Source organism: Desmodus rotundus, chromosome 3 (assembly GCF_022682495.2).
Source record: "Desmodus rotundus isolate HL8 chromosome 3, HLdesRot8A.1, whole genome shotgun sequence".
In the NCBI taxonomy this organism is placed as follows: Eukaryota; Metazoa; Chordata; class Mammalia; order Chiroptera; family Phyllostomidae; genus Desmodus; species Desmodus rotundus.
In genome coordinates this window covers 22,326,410-22,347,985 of record NC_071389.1, presented here as the reverse complement: position 1 = coordinate 22,347,985, position 21,576 = coordinate 22,326,410, and the positions used below count along the sequence as shown (strand labels likewise).

Sequence of the window (21,576 nt, the reverse complement as noted above, 5' to 3'; positions counted from 1 at the left end):
ATTCTCATAATAATAGGTTAGGGTGAAAATCAAAAAAAAGAGGATGTTAACACACATACGTATAATGTGATAAATCTATCAGACTATAAGCAACTAAAGGTCAGGGTTAGAGGCTTCCCTATACAACAGATTTATCCTTAATACCAGATCACATAACACGTGCTCAGTAACTGTTTAAGGAGTGGAAAGAATAAGTTTTTCATGTGGTCAGCAGTTTAATCTAAGTTCCACAGCAAATGAGAAAATATTAAAAAGTAATACTGCTAGCAACTTTCAAATTTTCTACATTTAAATTCAAAATCTGGTATTGGAGGAACCAAGATGGCAGAGGAGTGAGTGGAAGTTACACTAACCTCCTCCCAGGACCAATCTGGAATTACAACTAAATTGTGGAGAAATCACCTGGAACAAACAACTGAACAATAGTGAGAGAGAAACCTTATAACCACAGACAGACAGGACTCAGCTTCAGCACAACATGACTGGTAGGGAGTGCAGTGGAGATGCGAGAGGGTTGGCTGAGAGCCCATGGGCAGCAGCTGAAGTGCCGGAGGGATATTTAAGTGGCCAGTTAGAACCCCCTGAGGAGTGTGGGGACTAAACCCTAAGCTGGATTCCCAAGCCTGGAGCACCAGAGCCCAAAATAACATTCAGCTGCGAAAAGTGGAGGGGTTGCTCTCTGCCAGAGAAGGACAGCTGGAGACTCAAAGAGCTGTTTAAAGGGCCAATGCATAAATTTTCATTTGCAGACACTTAACCTGGGCTCCAGCAAAAGGTGGGTGTGGGTGAGGGGAACAGAGCAGACTAGAGACGCTTGAGAGACTAGGGATGGAGGCTTTGGGGAGAGAATTGAGAGAGTAGCCACAGGGATCCTGGTGCTGAGTCATCATCCCCCATACTGCAGTGGTCATCTTGCTCAGGCAGACCACTCCCCTCCAAGTGGCAGCAGACTGAGGGGAAACAATAGCTCCACCCCCAGGAGGGATTCTGCTCAGCCCAGTGGTGCTTAACCCTGACTGCTGAGTGCAGGGTGGCTAGATTAACTGAAGGAGTCAGCCACAGAGACCAGATAGATCCCTGAGAGTAGTGAACAGGCTGCCTAAGCTCTGATGGAACCAGAAAGAAAAAACAGTGGTAAATACTAGGTGCTACCAAGAAGAAATCCACTATGGTCTTCTCCATGATTTGTGACATTTTCTTTCCTGCATAGCTTTTTAACATTCATTTTTTGTCCTTCAAGTTTGTGCTCTTAAGTCACTAGATTTTATACTATGGTTTATTTCAATTCACATATTTTGCCCTCCCTTCTCTTATCCTGTTTTACCTTCTTCTTTCCTCTTATTTTTGTTTTAAATTTTGTTTTCTCTCTTGCTACAAGTTGCTTCCATTCCACACTCTCACTATTTCTCCCCCGTCCAGCCTCTCAAAACAAATTTTCTTCTCAATCGTTATCTCACATTCTCTCTCCCACTCTTAAAAAACCCATGTTCTCTCTGCCCCTTTAGCAATCTTTGCTCACTGGTTGTGGATAGGGTAGTTGTTGTATTTTTTCAATTTTATCTCTAGATCTTCACTAATTTTGTATTTCAAATCTCAAATCTCATTCCCCTCTCGTACTCTTTTTTTGTCTCAAATTTTAATTTTGCCCTGTCTTAGCCTGTTTTTCTTTTATCCTGCCCTTTTTTCCCTTTTCTTTTCATCTCAAATTTTAATTTTTCCCTTAGCTTGGTTTTCATTCCTTACTCTTAGTATTCCCTCTCCCTCTATCATCTCAAAATCACTTCCCTTTCCTCTAGACATCTCTTAAGCTTTTCTTTCTTTCTTTTTTCCCTCTTATTCCCATCCCACCTATATTAATTTTAGCTTATTTGTTGTTGATAGTTCTGTGATGAATCTTTCTCTCCAATTTGGTTCGTATTTTTTAAATATTTACTTTCTTTCCCTTTTTTCTTTCACTCTCACTTTATTTTACATTATTTACTTTTAATTTCTGTTTAAAACTAATACTATATGCTCCCCATTACTTACTACATCCCACCTTCTTCATTCCCTTTTTTATTTATAATGTAAATTTTACTTTCTCTCTTCACATTGTTCCAATTCCCTACTCTTATTAGTGCTCTTCCCTGTACCCTCTCAAAATCATTTTTCTTTCAGCAGGTCATCTCATATTTGCTCTCCTTTCTTGTAACAGTCTTAATTTCTTTACACCCTTAATAATACTGGTTCATTTGCTGTTGATAGTGGGATTGCAGGAGGAAGTTATTTTTCCGGGTGTGGGTTTGTCTCCTGGGCTTTGTGATTTTGTTCTGGCAGCACCTGCACAACAGCACACAAGATGTGGTAGGTGGAATGACCACCATTCAACCAACTGGAGGGAAGGACCCACCAAAGAATGACCCAACAACAATCAAAACCCAATGACAGCCCTGGCTGGTGTGGTTCAGTGGACTGAGTGCCAGCCTGTGAACCAGAAGGTCGCTGGTTAGATTCCCAGTCAGGGCACATCCCTGGGTTGTGGGCTGGGAGTCCCCAGTTGGGGATGGGTGTGTGAGAGGCAACTGATCAATGTATCTCCCACATGTTGGATGTTTCTCTTTCTCCTTTCCCCTTTCTCTAAATATAAATAAATAAAATCTTTAAAAAAAAAGAAACAAACAATTACATCCAGAGAGCCAACATAAACAGCATAAAAAGCATCCCAAGAACATCGAGTTCAGGAAATCAAAGAGACTGCACACTGAATCACAAAACTCTCCTACCATTGAAGTTCACACCACAAAGACAGGGAGTCAAAACAGATAAATTTAAGAAGCAGAAGCAAACAAGAAGAGTTTCCGAAAAAATGGGAAGACAAAGGGAACAATCCCCAATTGAAAGGAAAAAGGAATCCTCAGAAAGAGTGCTAAATGAAATTGAGGCAAGTAAACTATCAGATAATGAGTTCAAAACAATGGTTATAAGGAAGCTCAATGAGCTCAGTGAGAATTACCAAAAACTACAGGGAAGGTCCAAGGACCTTACTGTAAACTACATCAGCATGGAAAAGAACATAGCAACTATCAACAAGAGCCAGGAGGAAATGTAGAGTACAATTTCTATACTGAAAAACGCATTAGAAGGAATCAAAAGCAGGCTAGTTGACACAGAGGATCCTCAAAAAATTAAAAATAGAACTGCCATTTGACCCAGCAATTCCACTGCTGGGAATATACCCTAAGAAAATCCCAAAACACCAATTCAAAAGAACCTATACATCCCAATGTTCGCAGCAGCATTAGTTACAATAGCCAAGTGCTGGGAACAGCCTAAATGCCCATCAGTAAATTACTGGATCAAAAAACTGTGGTACATTTACACAATGGAATATTATGCAACAGAAAGAAAGAAAGAACTCCTACCCTTTGCAACAACATGGACACAATTAGAAATTATCCTAAGTGAAATAAAGCCAGGAGGTGAAAGACAAATACCATCTGATCCCACTTATAAGTGGAACTTAATCAACTAAACAAACAAGCGAGCAAAATAAAACCAGGGACATGGAAATAAAGAACAAAGTGACAGTGACCAGAGTGGAGGGGGAGGATAACGAGTGAAAGAAGGGGAAGGGTCAAGTCAAAGAACATGTATATAATGAACAAAGACAACAGGGATGAAGGGGAAGGATTGAAGTGGGAGGGGAGAGCAATGGGGGGACACGGGGGGAAATGGGGACAACTGTAACTGAAAAATAAAAAATTTTAATGCAAAATAATAATTTTAAATATAATAAAATTTAATATCTATACATTATACCTCAAATTTAATTTCATTTATAATAGCATAAGAAATTTAAAATATATAGGGATAATAAAATATATACAAGACCTATATTCTGAAAACTACATAACATCGCTAAGAAAAATGAAAGATCTAAATAAATTGAAAGACATTTCTAATAATAATATACACAAATAAAATCAATAATACTGAAATGGAAATATGTAATACTAAAACATAAATACATATAAATATATAAATTAATAGAATATAATAGAAATTCCAAAGAGATTCCAATGTATACAGAACTTAAATATATCTGAGTGGTACCAATTCAGTGATGAAAACATCTATTATTTAGATGAAAAGATGAATTATTTAATGTGGTAGCACAATCAGCTACTCATCTAAAAAAAAACTTAGAACCCAATCTTATCCTAACTCCAAAAATATATTTCAAATTAAATAATACTTAAATGCTAAAGTATAAAATAAAACGCTTGAGAGTAATTATAAAATTTTATTAAAAGGCATTAAAGATTTAAATGAATGTAAACACATACCAGGTTCATAGATAGGAAGACTTAATGGCATCAACATGCCAATTCTCTTTCTCTCGATTTACAGATTCAAGACAATTCCAATCAAATTCCCAACAAGATTTTGTTGTTGTTACCTGATTTTGTTTTGTTAGGGACTTGGAGAGGTATTTCTAAAATGAATAGTGGCAAGAACAGGCAAAACATTCCTGAAGAACAATTTACAGGGATGTGAACCATCAGATTACCAAGATTCAGTGCATAACTAAATTAACTAAAACAGCATGGTACTGGCACAATGAAAAATAGTCCCATGGAACATCAACTGAGAACATGGGAAAAAAGCCCACAGTTTTAACTTTGTAGATCACTAGGAAAAGGAAATAGTATTTGTAAATGGTAGTGAAACAATGTTAGCATTATGAAAAGAAATAAAATTAGTTCCCTAACCAAAACCATAAAAAAGTTAAATCTAAGCTAATTCAAGGAATGTAAAATCAGTGAACATTTTAGAAGGTACTATCAGAGGTCTTTCTGACCAACCTCAGCTTAGAAAAGATTTTACTAAATATAATGGGGGGAAAAAGCAAACCATAAAGGAAAAGACTGATACATTTTTTAATCATTCAACTACATTAATTTGTGTTTATGCAAAGATTTTATAAAAGCAAGTCATAAGTTAGGAGAAGTTATTTACAATATCTATAACTTACAAGTTTACTCTTCATTAATATTCAGAGAACTCCTACAATTAAGAAAAGACCGACAAACCAATGGTAAGTGGGCAACAGATTTAACTGAACAGTCATTTTGCAAAAGAAGAATGTGAAATGGTTAATAAATATGAAAATATATTCAACTAAATTATTCATCAGGGAAATCCAATTTTTTTAAAAAATGAATTCCATGTTCTACCCATCATATTCACAAAGTTTAAAAGTCTAAATAACATCAAATATTGGCCAGATGCATAGTGATCAAAACTCTAACCAATGGTAGAAGTATAAATAAATAAAACTATTAGAAAAATAAGTTTTGCATTTCTAGTAAAGTGTAGACCCCCTAGGCCTGAGCAATCACCTCCCCAAATATAACCAATATAGGCTAGAGCAGTGATGGGTAAACTGTGTCTACACACCAAACCCCTATATAACCCATGTACAAGGAATGATTTTCACATTTTAAAATGGTTTCAAAGAATCAAAAAAAAATTTTTTCTGACAACGTGGAAATTATGTTAAATTAAATTCAAAATTTAGTCTCCATAAAGTTTTACTGAAGAAAACATGTTAACTCCTTTATGTATTGTCTATGGCTGTTTTCATGCTACAAAAGCAGAGTTGAGTTGTTGCAACAGAGACAGTATGATCTATAAACCATAAAGTATTTACTATCTGGCTAGAAAGAGGCTGTCAATCCCTATCTTAAAGTAATAGACTTATTTTCTGACAAAGGCCAACCATAAGAAACACTTTTTACATTGAATTCCATGCATGGTACTTTCTTGTATTTATCAAAAAACATAAACAAGAATGTTCACAGAGGAAAGATTTGTAATAGGGAAACTAGAAACATTAGGAAGTATATAGACAGTAAAATAAATTTTAAAATTGTGATATATTTTAAAAAATAAGACCTAAAACTAAATTCATAGAAGACATAGGGGAAAAGATTCATGACACTGATTTTGGCAACAATTTCTTGGATATGACTTCGAAAGCACAGGCAACAAAAACAAATGGGACTACATCACATTTTTAAGACTTCTGCGCATCAAAAGAATTCATCAACATAATGAAAAGCCAACATACTAAATGGCAAAAAATGTTTCAACAAAGGTTTAATATCCAAAATATACAGAGAACTCATAAAACTCAACACCAAACAAATCCAATTTAATATTGGCAGAGGACCTGAATAGACACCTCTCCCAAGAAGACATAAAAATGGCCAGCACATATATGAAAAGATGTTCAACCTCACTAGCTCTTGGGGTACGCAAATCAAAACTACAGTGAGATACCACCTTACACCTGTTAGAATGGCTATTATCAACAAGACAAGTCATAACAAGTATTGGAGAGGTTGTGGAGAAAAAGGAATCCTAATTCACTGCTGGGAAAGTAGACTGGTATGGTCACTATGAAAAACAGGCTGGTGTAGCTCAGTGGATTGAGTGTGGGCCTGTGAACCAAATAGTCCCTGGTTCGATTCCCAGTCAGGGCACATGCCTGGGTTGCAGGCCAGATCCCCAGTAGGGGGCACATGAGAGGCAAACATGCATCTCTCCCTCTCTTTTTCCCTCCCTTTCCCTCTCTTAAAAATAAATAAATAAAATCTTCTTTAAAAAGTTATAAAGTTAAATAAATAAAGTGAGCAAGAAATTATTTGGTTTCCAAGGAAGGGCAAAAATGGGAGAAAATACTTGCAAATCAACAACAAAAAACAAATAACCCAATTCAAAAATGGGCAAAGGACTTGAATATACATTTCTCCAAAGAAGGTGTACAAATGGGTCCACAGACAAATTAAAAGATGCTCAATATCAGTAATCATTATAAAAATGCAAATCAAAACTACAATGAGATTATCCCCCATTAGAACGGCTATTATCAAAAACACAGAAAGTAAGGTGTTAGCAAGGACATGGGGAAACTTGAATCCTTGTGCAGCACGGCTGGTGTGATGTAAAACAATGCAACCACTACTGAAACATTATGGCATTCTTCAAGTTCTTCAAAAAATTTAAAATAGAATTACTATATGTATCATTTCTGGGTACGAAATCTGAATCTTGAAGAGATATTTCCATCCTTACTGCAGCATTATAAACAGCCAAGATACAAACGCAACCTAAATGCCCATCAAGGGATAAATGAATAAATAAAATGTGGCATACCCATACAACGGAATATTATTCAGCAATAAAAAGGAAGGAGATTCTGACATATGTTACAACATGGATGAACCCTGAGGGGAAAGTAAATTTTTGTCAAATGTGTATAGAAATTTCAGTTTTGCAAGATGAAAACGTTCTAGAGATCTTTTGCCCAACAATGTGAATATACTTAACACTCCTGAACTGTATACTAAAAAATGGTTAAGTAGTAAATTTTATATTATGTGCTTTTACCACAATTTAAAATAAGTAAAAATTATAATGTTTATATAATAAATTACTATATTTCTGTGATAAGAGCCACATGTATCAATATAGTTAAATACCAAAAATGTATGAGAAAGAGGAAAAGTGATAACACGTATAGTATGATTAAAAAAAAAAAAACAAAGTTCAACCTGGCTGGTGTAGCTCAGTGGATTGGGTGCAGGTTGTGAACCAAAGGGTCGCCAGTTCAATTCCCAGTCAGGGCACATGCCTGGGTTGCAGGCCAGGTCCCCAGTGGGGCCACATAAGAGGCAATCACACACCAAGGTTTCTCTCCCTCTCTTTCTCCCTCTCTTCCTCTCTCTCTAAAAATAAATAAAATCTTTAAAAAAATACAAAATTCATAAACAAGCAAAATTAAAAATATATTAATAATGTAAATGTAGTAAAAACTATAAAGAAAAGCAAAGAAATACGCAAAATTCAGTATAATGGCTATTTGGAGAGAGAAATAAAATTGGGCTGAGGAATTGGCATCAAAGGCATGATGATAATGTACATTTTTTTTTTGATAATGTACATTTTTTTAAACCTGGGTGGTGAAAGCAGGGGTTTTTATTGTTGTTTTTTATATATCTCACTTTATAAATACTTTGTGTTTATTTATGAAAACAGGTTTCTAAATATTCCAAGAATTATCAAAGTATAAAAAAACTTTTTGAAGAATGAAAGCCCTTACGTTAAAATATCAAATATTCAGGTTAAAAACATTTGTTTGGGAAAATATGACACAAAGAAAAGGAAACAAAGCAAAAAAAAATCAAAATCCCTTACACTATATTATCAATAGAACTTTAGGCCCTGGCTGGTGTGGCTCAATGGATTGAGCACCAGCCTGCCAATCTAAAGGATGCTGGTTCAATTCCCAGTCAGGGCACATGCCTGGGTTGTGGGCCAAGTCTCTGGTTGGGGATCCGCAATAGTCAAGCAATTGATGTATCACTCACATGTTGAGTGTCTCTCTCTCTTTCCCTCTCCCTAAAAGTAAATAAATAAAAATTTTAAAACAAACAAACAAATCTTTAGGTGATGCCCTGACCAGTGTGGCTCTGTCAGTTGGGTGGCATCTCCCAAAGCAAAAAGTTACCAGTTTGATCTCAGGTCAGGGCACATGCCTAGGTTGTGGGTTCAGTCCCTGGTTGGGGCACATACAAGATCAATGTTTCTCTCTCACATCTTGTGTCCCTCCCTCTTTTTTATCCCTCCCTTCCCCTCTCTCTAAAAATAAATAAATAAAATCTTTTTCTAAAAAAAGAATTTTAGGTGATACATTCTAAAAGTTAAATTTTCTGAATGACTAAGTGATTGTCTATCTGTTTAAATGTATACCTGAATCTTCTTTCAGAATTATCCTTTACTATGCTTACTGTGAATCACCTTAACAATTCTTACTGCACTATACAACAAGCCTATAACTTGGCCTAAAAAAATACTTTAAGAAATAGGGAAAGGATATTTATTTAACAAATATTTATAATGACATTATACAGGAGCCATTACAAACATTAAACTTACTAAAAAGCTGCCTAAATTCAAAGTCGATAGGAATTAACAAAATGCAAATTAAAGTTAACACTGATATTTCATATCCATCAGATTGCAAACATAAAGAGCTACGATATATAGTAATAAGTATAGTTGTCCTTATGTGTTTCTGGTGGAAATGTGAGCATTAAAGATTTTTTGAAAAGCATACTAGCAACACATTAAATTTACACATACCCTTTATTCCACAATTTCCACTTTTTGTAACCTATCCACAAATATAAAATTACTAATATATAACAACACACATTAAGGATTTTTAACACATCATTTATCATGGCAAAATAATGAAAACAATATGAATGCCCAAAAACAAGGCAAAAAATTACTTACTATACATCTCAATCATGGAATGTTACACTACAAGAGCTGAGCTATCCCAGCTGAGGTAGAGGGATATCAAGTACTCTTGAGTGAAAGTGGAGAAATGTATGTATATGATAATCCCATTTGTTAAACAAATGAAAAATAAAGATCCTCAAAATCCCTACATAGATGCTTGTGTATATAATGATTTTATGAACACTAAAGAAAAACATGGAATGCTACCTACAAAGCTATAGACATGGGTTATGAGAGGGTGTAGATAGGACCAATGATATGGAAAGGAGAGGTAAGGTCAAAGAAGTGAAAAACTTACTCTTAAAAAAATCACACACGACCAGATTCGTGCAGCTGTGTTTATGTATTACAGGAAACAGTTAATGTTGTTAAAGATCCAAATACAGACCTATAGAATGATTTTTTTTTAAACCATCTTCTGGTTTAGAAAAAAATGTCCTATGACAGGAATACATGCTATGACAGCCAACTGCATTTCCAAATATGGCTGCATCAATACCTCCCATCTACATGCTTTTCTACAATGTGACTGTGACCCTTCTCCTATAAAGAAGTGAGGTCTGTATCTTCTCCTGAATCTAAGTAGGCTTGGGACTTGCTTGTAGCCAAGAGAATGTGGTGGAAGTTATGCTGTGTGGCTTCTGAAGCTAGGTCAGAAAAGATGCATCTTCTAACTTATTTAAAAAAAAAAAGAGTACTGAATTACTCTTTTGCTTTTGGAGTCCTGAACCACCATAAAAAAGCCTGACTACCTGAGTCCGCCATGCTATGAGGAGGACAAGGCAATAGGGAGACCTTTTCTCCTAGATCAGGCTAGACATAAGTGAATAAACTTTCAGATTATTCCAACACCAAGCCTCTGAGCTTTTCAAATCTTTTCTACCAATACTCAAGACTTTGTGAGGCAAAAACAAGGCATCTCCAACATACCCTTTCTGAATACCTAAGTCACAAAATCCATGAGCACAATAAAATTGTTGTTTTATACCACTAAGTTTGAGGTAATTAGTTAAGCAGAACATACCAGTAATCAATCATAATGCAAATTCAAACTATGTTTTATCTTACACAATTTAGACAGTAGGCTCTAGAAAACTATGTTAACTGCCTTAAAACATAATAATAGTAGCCCTGGCCAGGTAGCTCACTTGGTTAAAGCATCATCCTAATATGCTACAGTTGCAGGTTCAATCCCTGAGCAGGGCACATACAAAATCAACCAATGAATGCATAACGAAGTAAAATCACAAATCGATTAAGTGTCTTTCTCTCTCTAATCGATACATTAAAAAAAAATTTTAAGTGACAATAGTGATGACAAAGTCAAATTTCTAAAATATGCATGTTAGGTACTTAAAATTCTTTTGCAAAATAACTTAAGAAAAGCAGTATTTTCTAAGTTAACATTCTTTAACATAATTAGGTTAAACTAACAAATGATCAGTAGACACCTGACTTTCATCCCTGTATCTAAAAGAACATGTACTCTAGATAGTAAAAATTTTATTCTTTAGGTCTTTTCATTAGAAAATGGGTGAGCACCCTGTACTGGGAATTACCTTATATTCAAATATTTGCAATATACTTTCACTCTTTACCAGATTCTTATAGTACTGATCATCCTAAACTAAAATACGCATACAACAACTTACATCTTCTTTTCAGTGTCAAAATTTCCCTACAACCAATTTTAAAAATAATCTTAAAATATATATGTTGCTGCAAATTGTTTGCATAACTACATAATAAACTTTTAGCAATACAAAGCAAAAAAATTAGTTGAGTCCATTTCATTCATTCAAAACATTATATAAATTGTTTAATCCAAAAAATTGTTTATTAAATTAAAAAATTATTGAGAAAGTTGAAGTATTTTTATTTAGTGTCATATCAGTTTTGTACCCATTTTTATACTCCTAAAGAAGACTTTAGGCTTTGGTTTCAGCATTTTCAGAAAGATATTCCTTCACAATGTTGGAAGGACCCAAATAATACTCAGCAATAGACCATGTAAACAGAAATATTTAAGTAGTTCTGGGGTCAAAACAAAACAAAATCAATGCTCAACATATCAGTTCTTTCAAAACTGAGCTGCACTGATATATGATAATTAAACACAAACTGCCAATGATACTGCACAGGCAGACACAAAAACTTCCATGGTTACTACTCATTAAAGTATTTCTAAGTTACTTTACAAAGTATTCCTTTATTTCTAGCAAATAATTACTCTTAAAATTCCTGTGATTCCAGTGAACTAGGGGGCAGTTCAGAAATAAGTAATGAAGGATTAAAAAGGAAAAGCTCTGGAGTTAGGTAAACCTACATTAAAATCCTGATTGCACCACTTGAAAGTTGAAAGATTTCTCTACACCTTACTTTTCCTCCTTAGTAAAACAGAGACAGTTGTAGTATCTTCATCTAGAGAGTTGTTATGGAAGAGACTGCATAACTAGTAATTATTCTCCTCCTTTTCCTTACTAAGAGATCCTTCATTTTATTGTTGGCAACAATGGACTAGCTAAAGGACTACAATTCCCAGCTTTCTTTGAAGTCAGGGTAGCTAATAAGATGTAAACCAAAGTACACAGGTAGAATTGCTAAGTAAGTTCTTTAAGAGGCTGATTCTGTTGAGAAGTGGTCCTTTTTGCCCTCCTGCCTACCTCACAACAGGCTGAAGATACAGTAGCCATCCTAAAAACACTAGGGGATGGAAGCCACATGCTAATGATGTGACACAGAAAGCCAGAGGCCCCTGGGTTCCTGATAACCAGAGCCATCTCACCATTTTGAGCTTCTTTTACATGAAAAATAAATTTCTATTGTGTCTCTATTATATATAGTTGAATGTAATCTACTAGTTAATACAATTATTGTTAGGATTTTTAAAAGATAATAAAAGGGGAGAACCTAAAAAAGTTGTTTATAAGCAATTGTGTATTTATTCTTACATGTTTAAATTTCAGTCACCTTCAAAGTACTCTCCGTTTGATGCAATCCACCTATCGAGATGTTTTTTTCCACTGCTCAAAACAGTCTTTAAACTCATTTTGATGCTTTTTTGGTGCTTCTACCTTTTTTTGGTTTTAACTCTTCCACATTGGCAAAACGTTCCCTTTGGAAGAATTTTTCATCCGGGGAAACAAAACAAAAGCCACTCAGGGCAAGATCGCAAGAATAGAGAGGGTGGGGCATGAGGATCATGTCATTTTTGGTCAAAAACTGATGAACACTCAGCACAGGGTGGGCAGGTATGCTCATAAATCAGCCATCATGAAATGGGCAAATGTACTGAAAGAGTCTTCCAAAAAAAATTCACTGAAGCCAAAAACGGCTTCTCACAACAATGCCAGCTGTTACACTGATACAGGTGGGTTCCTAGAACACTCACCTAGCAGGGGAAGCCTGTATGTAGTACAAGGGGCCCCCCCTCCAGAAGATAATTCTGAGTATTTTTTGGAGTTCCTCCTCACACATGCAGTTTTCCACAAATAAACTCATACATTGCAAATAATCAAATATAAATAACTTTACTTCAAACAATTGTACTTCAACAAATCAGCAATGCTATTATTTTTCCCTTGAGGTTGTGAAGTCTGCGATGTTCAATGAATTTATTCTATCAGTGAGAAAATTAACCATAGGTGAATGACTAGGTAGTTATTTAAGAGCCACTAAATAAAGCCCTTGATATAAGGAAGCAACTATCTGAATGTATTTTAAAAAATTTTTCTATTCTATCTGAATTGCTTTCAAACTTCCCATTAACTGACAACAGTTAAGGGAACATGAGTTAGGATAATCCACAGTATCAGTCACTTCCTCTATCACCATGTACCTTATAAAATCTACAGCACAAGGTCTCTTGAAAAATGGTGAACTAAAAGTTGGACAACCCTATTTGAGCTGCATGAAATGTTGAAGCCTCTTTTCTTTCAAATCCCTTCCAATGGAAACAGCGTATCTTTGGAAAGTCAACTCAGCTTTTTCATTTTTCCCTTATTAAATGGTCATGTTAAACCAAATTTCCCACATTTCTTACTGATGGGGTTAACTTCTATCTGTTTATGTGTGCCATCAACTAGCTGATATTACAGTAACTTTTTAAAAGGTTTTATTTATTAATTTTTAGAGAGGGGAAGGGAGGGAGAAAAAGAGGGAGAGAAATGTCAATGTGTAGTTCCCTCTAGAGTGGCCCCCACTGGGGACCTGGCCTGCAACCCAGGCATGTGCCCTGAAATGGGATGGAATCAGCAACCCTTTGGTTCACAGCCCATGCTCAAACCACTGAGCTATACACCAGCCAGGGAGGGCAATATAGTATTTTATTCAAAGTTTTAGAAGGACTATACCATAGGAGTGGTCTTGACCAATGAATACATGGTAGGTCTAGAATTATGCCAGATATTTTCACACATTATTTGCCTGAGAAATAGTGAATTTCCTTTTCTCTGGAGTAGTAGCCTGCCTTTATATCTTCTAAGTAGGTTATCTAATGTTCCTGAATCCCCTTCATTGAGAGAGGCCAGTTTCCACTTCCAAGATGCCTCTGGAACCTTCGACAGCCCCTTAATGATAATCTACCAGAAACGGGGAGATAGGGTAATCTTTACCACACTATTTGCACTCAACATTTGGTATAAAATCCCCTGCTTGTAAATTTCCAACCTAAAGACATTTGTGGGGTTGGAGCAGAAAAGCACTAAGCACCAGAAAAACAAACCCCAAATGTTGGGTATAGGGCACCAAGTACAGCAGCTTTGTTGCTACTTTAAGATTCCTGCTACCACTTTAAGTTAGTTGTTATTCAATATTTTTAACAAACAAAGCCTCAAATTAAAACCTTCATTAGTAAGCTATTTGATTAATTTCTATTACAGTATACAGGCTTGAGCAAAGGCATGTGGAGAAGAAGGTAGTCAAAAACTGATGAAAGTGAGTAGTAGAGGCTAAAGTTATTATGATATCTCCTAAGAGCAATGTTTTACGTTCTAACTCTATTTTCCCTGACCACAGATGATTGATTGATTGGTTCAAAGATAAACATCAGATCTAAACTGGCATAATCACAAGCTTTTCCCTAGGAACTTGAAATTTAAAATGGATATACAGCCCTGGCATGTGTGGCTTAGTGGATTGAGTGCCAGCCTGCAAAGCAAAGGGTCGCCAGTTCAATTCCCAGTCAGGACACATGCCTGGGTTGAGGGCCAGGTCCCCAATGAGAGGTACATGAGAGGCAACCACACATTGATGTTTATCTCCCTTTCTTTCTACCTCCCTTCCTCTCTAGAAAAAGGATATACAAAGTTACTGGAGCATAACTGCTGTCTGGCAGCACAAACAGAGCAGGCCAATGATCTCCTTTCACTGAGTTCACTGAAGGAAATTTGTTCTTTACCTCCTCCTCAAATTCTGTGAAATATTCCAATATACTTCTAAAGTTTCTTCTGGATAAGCTAGCTGGAGTCTAATTGACTTTCTTGCATGCAAGAAAAAAAAAAAAACAAACTAAATCCACTAAAGGTCAGTAGTGCTCATTACCTTTCAATATATAGTCTAAAAAACTGTTGTCACTATTAACTAATTCCAAAGAGAAATATGACACTCACATATCCTACCTGGGGGAAGTAAACTTAAAAAACAAAAGAAATGCACATTTCCCCTTACTTAGAAATCTATACAACAAAATTTACCCTTCAGAAACAAGTACACAAATATCCTGTGATGATGATTCATTCATCAATTCTATTCTTAAAATTAATCCTACAGAAACACTTCAACAAGTAGACAAAGATGTGTATAGGACTACATATCAATATAAATATTGATTGTAATAGTAAAAAATCAAAAATAATATACACATGTAAAAAGAGGAAATTGGTAAAATTATAATACAGTCATACAATAAAATACTGAGTAGCCATTAGAAAGGATGGAAATAGGTCCAAACCCAATGACATAGAAAGATGTCTAGGCAGTTGAATGAAAAAAGCAAGAAGAGAATTCATATAATTCCCTACACACATACATAAACCACACCTACATACATTCACAGAAAAAAAAAAAAAAAGGGAAAATATATTAAACTTTTAAAACTGATTATCTTTGGAGAACAGTAAAGACAAAGGCTTTTATTTTCAGCTTTATTCATTTTTGTGTTGTAAAACTGAATGTATTACTTTTATAATTACAAGAAACAGAGTTGCTGTTTAAGAAAATGACGTACCAAGGAAAAAATATAAAGAGAAAATTAAAAGACCCTATAAACAAAGTAGAAACCTTTATGAAGTGGTATATAAACTTCTGTATACTTCACACATACACAAAGTGTGGCTATATTTCAACCTTAGTAACTGTGAGAATAAAATATTTACTTAAAAAAAAGAGCAAGACTTACAATTCAGATTAACCTGCTGAAAATACTTAGGTGTCATGAGATCTAAACTAAATCAAATTGGATCATGACATTAGTCAGCCCAGTTATAAATGCTCTATCTAGACTTATATATTATCTATCTAATACATGATTGGTTTTTTCTAAAATGGTACTTACAGTTCTCTACAATTTCATCAAAAACTGCACCAGTTTTCTGCTCAAACTGAAAAAGCAAAAGAGAAAAGAGAAAAATAGCATTATTATCATATTCTTCTAGAATATTTTTGGTATCCCTCCCAACTTCCCCAAGAGCTCTAAGTTTCTACCCAAGGTATACAAATATACAACAGAAAAAACAATGCCAAATAGAGTAAAATAAAATATAGAATGAACAAAAGAAGTTCTCAAGCCAAACCCACAAACCAAAAATGAAGAAATAAATGTATGGCAACTATTTTTTAAAAGCCTCATTTCTAAAAAATCAATTTTCTATTACAAAATGCAGAAGATCATGTATATTTATAATAATAATAAACATAGCTAATAAGTGTTCTCAATAAACAATTACTGAGAATTTACTGACATGTCTTGAGAATTATGTAAAACTCTGATTTAAAACTGAACAGAACAATCAGCATAAATAGTTTTTGGTCTTCGGTTAAAGCTAGAAATCTGCCGCTCTTCAAATGAAAGTGAGCCATGTTACAGGGATGCTTGCTAATTAGAATAGGTTAGGGCCTAAGACAGAAGTAAAGTCAAATATGAAATGATTTCAGACCTTTAAAACAGACACTGAGGACAAAAAAAAGTAAAGCAGAGGCAACTCCACCCAAGAGCTAAAGACACTAGCATGTTCCATTCCTGGTCTTTAAAGGTCTCTTCACTTCAGCAAGTTTGTGTATCTACCTTCCTGCTTCCCTGCCTACTACTCATCCATGAAGCAAGAACACAAGAAAGGCTGCTTTTGATAAATCTTGCTGAGCAAGCAGCACTGTTCCCTCTCTGACCCCTCCCCCATGTACAGTGCCACAACTGTGATGTGGGTTGCCCAGCCCTGGTGAATACCTAAGGTTCCCAGAGCATGTCCCCATTCAAGGGAGAAACATTTAAGGGAAGAACAATCTAGCTACTTACAACACCTAGCTATGGTAACCACTAGTACCTGATATTCATAAATGTTACAACAAAGGATCCCAGGCTTCTGAAAGAAATTAACTATTGTGAAAGAGGAAGTACAAGATGAATAAACAGAACCACCACTCCAGAAAAAAATTAGTAATTTACAGAAAAGAAACTTCTAAAAAGTATTATAAGTGGTATCTTGAGATGCCTGAGGCGCTATAGATGCAAATAACTTAACATGGATGGCTATGAAAAGGACAAATGAGAAAATATTTGGGAATAAATAACAAAAATTTAATTAGACAGGCTACTTATAAAGTTCTAGATCAGTTTCAAAAAAAATCAACAAAAACAAAAAGTTGGAAAAGATATTTTATATGACATGGAAGACTGAACTAATAGGTCTAACAGCAATTTCAGAGGCATCCCCTAAGGAAAGAACAATTGAGAGGTGAAATAATAGAAGAAAATTTCCCTAAACTAAAAATATGAGTATTTGAGATAGAATGGGCCCACCAAATATCAAAGAGGAAATGAGAAAACGAAAAAGGATATATCCTGATGAAATTTCAGAATTCCAGAAAACAAAAGGAGGAACAAAGAAAACTGTAGTGCGGATGATTAATAAAACATTTAACCTAAGTGAATTCAACTATATAAACACCGAAAAAGGAAAAAAATAGTAAAGGTTTTTCTACGTACCAAACCACTTAATGAGTTATGCTCCACAAAGGAAAATGGGAGATTAACTCTGCAAAGCAAATTATGAAAGCACTTCCCTGCATTAGGAGGGACCCAAGTGGGTAAAAATAATGTACTCTACAATACTGTCCCTAGATACTTACTATACATGGTATTCAACCAAGGAAACTACAGTCTTACTCAATGTTATAGGGAAAAATTTGGTATTGATGATATTACTAAGGGTGCTCTGTCTATAAGTCACTTAAAGGGATTTCCTTAGGTAATTTGAACTATGTAACATTTCATCTTGTGAGTTGATTATAAAACCTAACTCCTCACTAAGATGATAACACTATGTCCTATAAGATAAAAGAACTAGACTGATACCATACTTTTCTGCAAGCTGGAACATAAAAGATCACTGACTTACATGCTGTAAAAGGAAAAAAACTGATTTGGAATTTAAACCACTCTAATTGTATTATGAAAAATATTTAAGAAAATAAACATGAGACTTCCAGCCAAGATGGAGGAGTAAGTAGATCCATTTATACCTGCTCGCACAACCAAAAGAAGGACAACGAATTTAAAACAAAAAATAACCAGAACTGCCAGAAAATTGAACTGTACGGGAGTCCGACAACTAAGGAGTTAAAGACATTCATCCAGACTGGTAGGAGGGGCAGAGATGGACAGCCAGGGTGGAGAGGACCATCCTGGCAAGGGAGCAGCTGGAGGACCCAGGTGAGCAGGGCTGTGGCCAGTGGACCAGGAGGTCCCACATTTGCATGTGCATAAACTGGGAGGAACAACTGGGGAGTGAGACAGACTGAGCAACCAAGGGTTCCTGCAAGGGGAGATAAATCCTCAAAACCTCTGGCTGTAAAAATCTGTGGGCAAATTGCAAGGCAGGAGAAACTCCCAGCCTCATAGGAAAGTTCGTTGGAGAGATCCACAGGGTTCTAGAATGTACACAAGCCCACACACTGGTGATACAGCACCAGAAGAGCCCAATTTGCTTGTGAGTAGTGAAGGAAGTAACTGAAACCTGGCTGACAGCTAAGCAAGTGGCATTGTTCCTTCTCTGACCCCTCCCCCTCACACTGCGATGTGGGTTGTCTAGCCCTGGTGAATACCTAAGAATCCGTCCCTAAAAACCTAAGAGGTGAACAGAGACCCAGAAATATGGTCCAAATGAAAGAACAGATCAAAGCTCCAAAAACAGAACTAAGCAATGAAGAGACAGCACATGCAGAGGCCAAAACACTGGTAAGCAGTATGCTCACAGAAATGGTTGAGTATGGAAAAAGTGACGGCTATGAAAAGTGAAATAAAGAAAAATATTCAGGGATCCAACAGTGAAGGGAAGGAAATAAGGACTCAAATCAACAATATGGACCAGAAGGAAGAAATAAACATTTAACCAGAACAGAATGAAGAAACAAGAATTCAAAGAATTAAGGAAAGGCTTAGGAACCTCCAGGACATCTTTAAACATTCCAACATCCGAATCATAGGGGTGCCAGAAGGAGAAGAGGAAGAGCAAGAAACTGAAAACTTAATTGAACAAATAATGAAGAACTTCCACAATCTGGCAAAGGAACTAGACTTCCCCAAACTCAGAGAATACCAAAGAAGTTGGACCCAAGGAAGCACACACGAAGGTACATCATAATTATATTACACAAAATTAAAGGAGAGAGAATCTTAAAAGCAGAAAGAGAAAACGAGAGTGTTACCTACAAAGGAGTTCCCATAAGAATATCAGTTGATTTCTCAAAAGAAACCTTACAGGCAAGAAGGGGCTGGAAAGAAGTATTCTAAGTCATGAAAGGCAAGGACCTACACCCAAGATTACTCTATCCAGTGAAGCTGTCGTTTAGAATGGAAGGGCAGATATGTGCTTCCCAGATAAGGTCAAGTTAAAGAAGTTCATCATCACCAAGCTCTTAGTATATGAAATGATAAAGGGACTTATCTAAGAAAAAGATGATGATCTAAAATATGAACAGTTAACTGACAACACACTTACAACTATCAACAACTGAACCTAAGCAAAACAAAACAAAACAAACTAAGCCAACAACTAGAACAGGAACAGAATCACAGAAATGGAGATCACATGGAGGGTTATCAGAAGGGAGGGGGAGGGGGAAAATGGGGGAAAAGGTACAAGGAGTAAGAAGCACAAATGGTAGGTACAAAATAGGGGGAGGTTAAGAATAGTATAGGAAATAGAGAAGCCAAGGAACTTATATGTACAACCCATGGACATGAACTAATGGCCAGAGGGAGGGGTGCTGGTGGGAGGGTTGGTGCAGGGCAGAGGGAAATAAAGGGGAGAAAAAAAAATGAGACAACTGTAATAGCACAAAGTATACTTTAAAGTAATAAAGTACACTTTAAAAAAAGAAAAATGAAATACATTACAATTACAATGAGTACAACAAATAGGTATACCTGGTTATGAATCAGAAGAAATTAAGAAAGCTAGATAAGAAGAATATCAGGCACTACTATATACTTCAGTAGACACTCTTTCGAGTGGTAAAAACTCCAGGATGTAATTTCTTTCTTTAGTTTAAAATGACTATTTTAAACTAAAATAGTTTAAATAGTTTGCATCTCCTGTTTTCCTACCTCATCCACCCTCCCTCTCAAATAGAAAACAAAACACAAAAGACTAAAACACTGTCTCTTGATGCCAACTCATTTATATGCTTCTTTTCAAATTGTAAAGAAAATAGACACAATATCATCCACCGAATCTCTTCTGTTGACACTGGATACACACTTTAAAACCACAGAGACTAAACAGATTAGTGGGTGCTGATTGCTGGGTGTGGGGGAGAATGATTGCTAATGGGTACAGGATTTCTTTTTTGGGTAATAAAAATGTTCTAAAAGTTGTACAAATGTGAAAATACTAAAAATTATTGAATTGTGTATTTTAAATAGGAAAACTGCATAGTATATGAACTATATCTCTACAACAGAGCTGTTTAAAAACACAGAAAAATACAGATGATCCTTGAGCAATGAGGATTTGAACTACATGGGTCCACTTAAACATGGATTGTTTTCAATGAATACTGTAAATGTTATTAACATTTAATAACATTTATTATTATGTTATTAACATTAAATGTTATTAAAATGTTATTTTCTTTTCCTTATGATTTTGTTAGTAACATTTTCTTTTTTTTCTAGCTTATTTAGTCTAAGAACACAATATATAATTTGTGTAACTTATTAAATGTGTGTTAACTGTTTACGTTATCACTAAGGCTTCCAATCAATACTAGACTATTAGTTATGTTTTGGGGGAGTCAAAGGTTATGCACAGCCCTGCCTGGTGTGGCTGAGTGGGTTGAGCAATGGGCTGTGAACCAAAAGGTCACCAGTTAGATTCACAGTCAGGGCAAAAACCTGGGTTGTGAGACAGATCCCCGGTTGCGGGTGTGTGAGAGGCAACTGATTGATCTTTCTCTCTCTCTTCCCCTCTCTCTAAAAATAAATAAATTCCAGTCAAGATGGCAACACACGCAGACATGGCTCACCCCCTCACACAACCACATCAAAATTACAACTAAAATATGTAACAACTATCACTCAGAACCATCAGAAATCGAATTGAATGGAAGTCTGACAACTATAGAATTAAGGACTGGTAGGAGGGGCACAGATGCAAAACATGCTGGTCCCACACTGACTGTGGTGGAAAAATTTGGGAAAGATATCTTGGGAGCAAAGAGTCCCAGTCCCACCCAAGGCCCCACAGTCCAGAGTTCCAGTGCCAGGAAAATAAGTCCCCACAACTTTTGGCTGCAAAAACCAGTGGGGATTGATTTGGTAGAAGAAAATTCTGGAGCCTCAAGCAGTTCCTCTTACTCAGACTCACTCGCTCGGAACTCCAGAAAGAGGGTAGCAGCTTGACAGGCACTAGTGGTATACAGGGAATACTAGTGGTATATGAAGTATCTGGCATCATGTCAAGAGTTGGGGGACAGCTTTCTCCAAGGCTGACAGGTGGGCAGAGA

The 21,576-nt window shown here is 35.8% G+C and overlaps 2 protein-coding genes across 15 annotated transcripts in view; one reads left to right on the top strand and one right to left on the bottom strand.

The window, feature by feature from the left end:
* SFPQ (splicing factor proline and glutamine rich) overlaps window positions 1-21,576 on the top strand; it is a 296,926-nt gene that overhangs the window by 158,162 nt on the left and 117,188 nt on the right. The window lies entirely within an intron of this gene.
* The window catches only part of ZMYM4 (zinc finger MYM-type containing 4), a 128,378-nt gene that overhangs the window by 58,533 nt on the left and 48,269 nt on the right, over window positions 1-21,576 (bottom strand). For all 12 annotated transcript variants that reach the window (XM_071220875.1, XM_045190820.3, XM_071220874.1 and 9 more), the window contains one exon: window positions 15,908-15,953. In XM_071220875.1, the coding sequence (XP_071076976.1) occupies window positions 15,908-15,953 (46 nt within the window). The remainder of the gene's footprint in view (window positions 1-15,907; window positions 15,954-21,576) is intronic.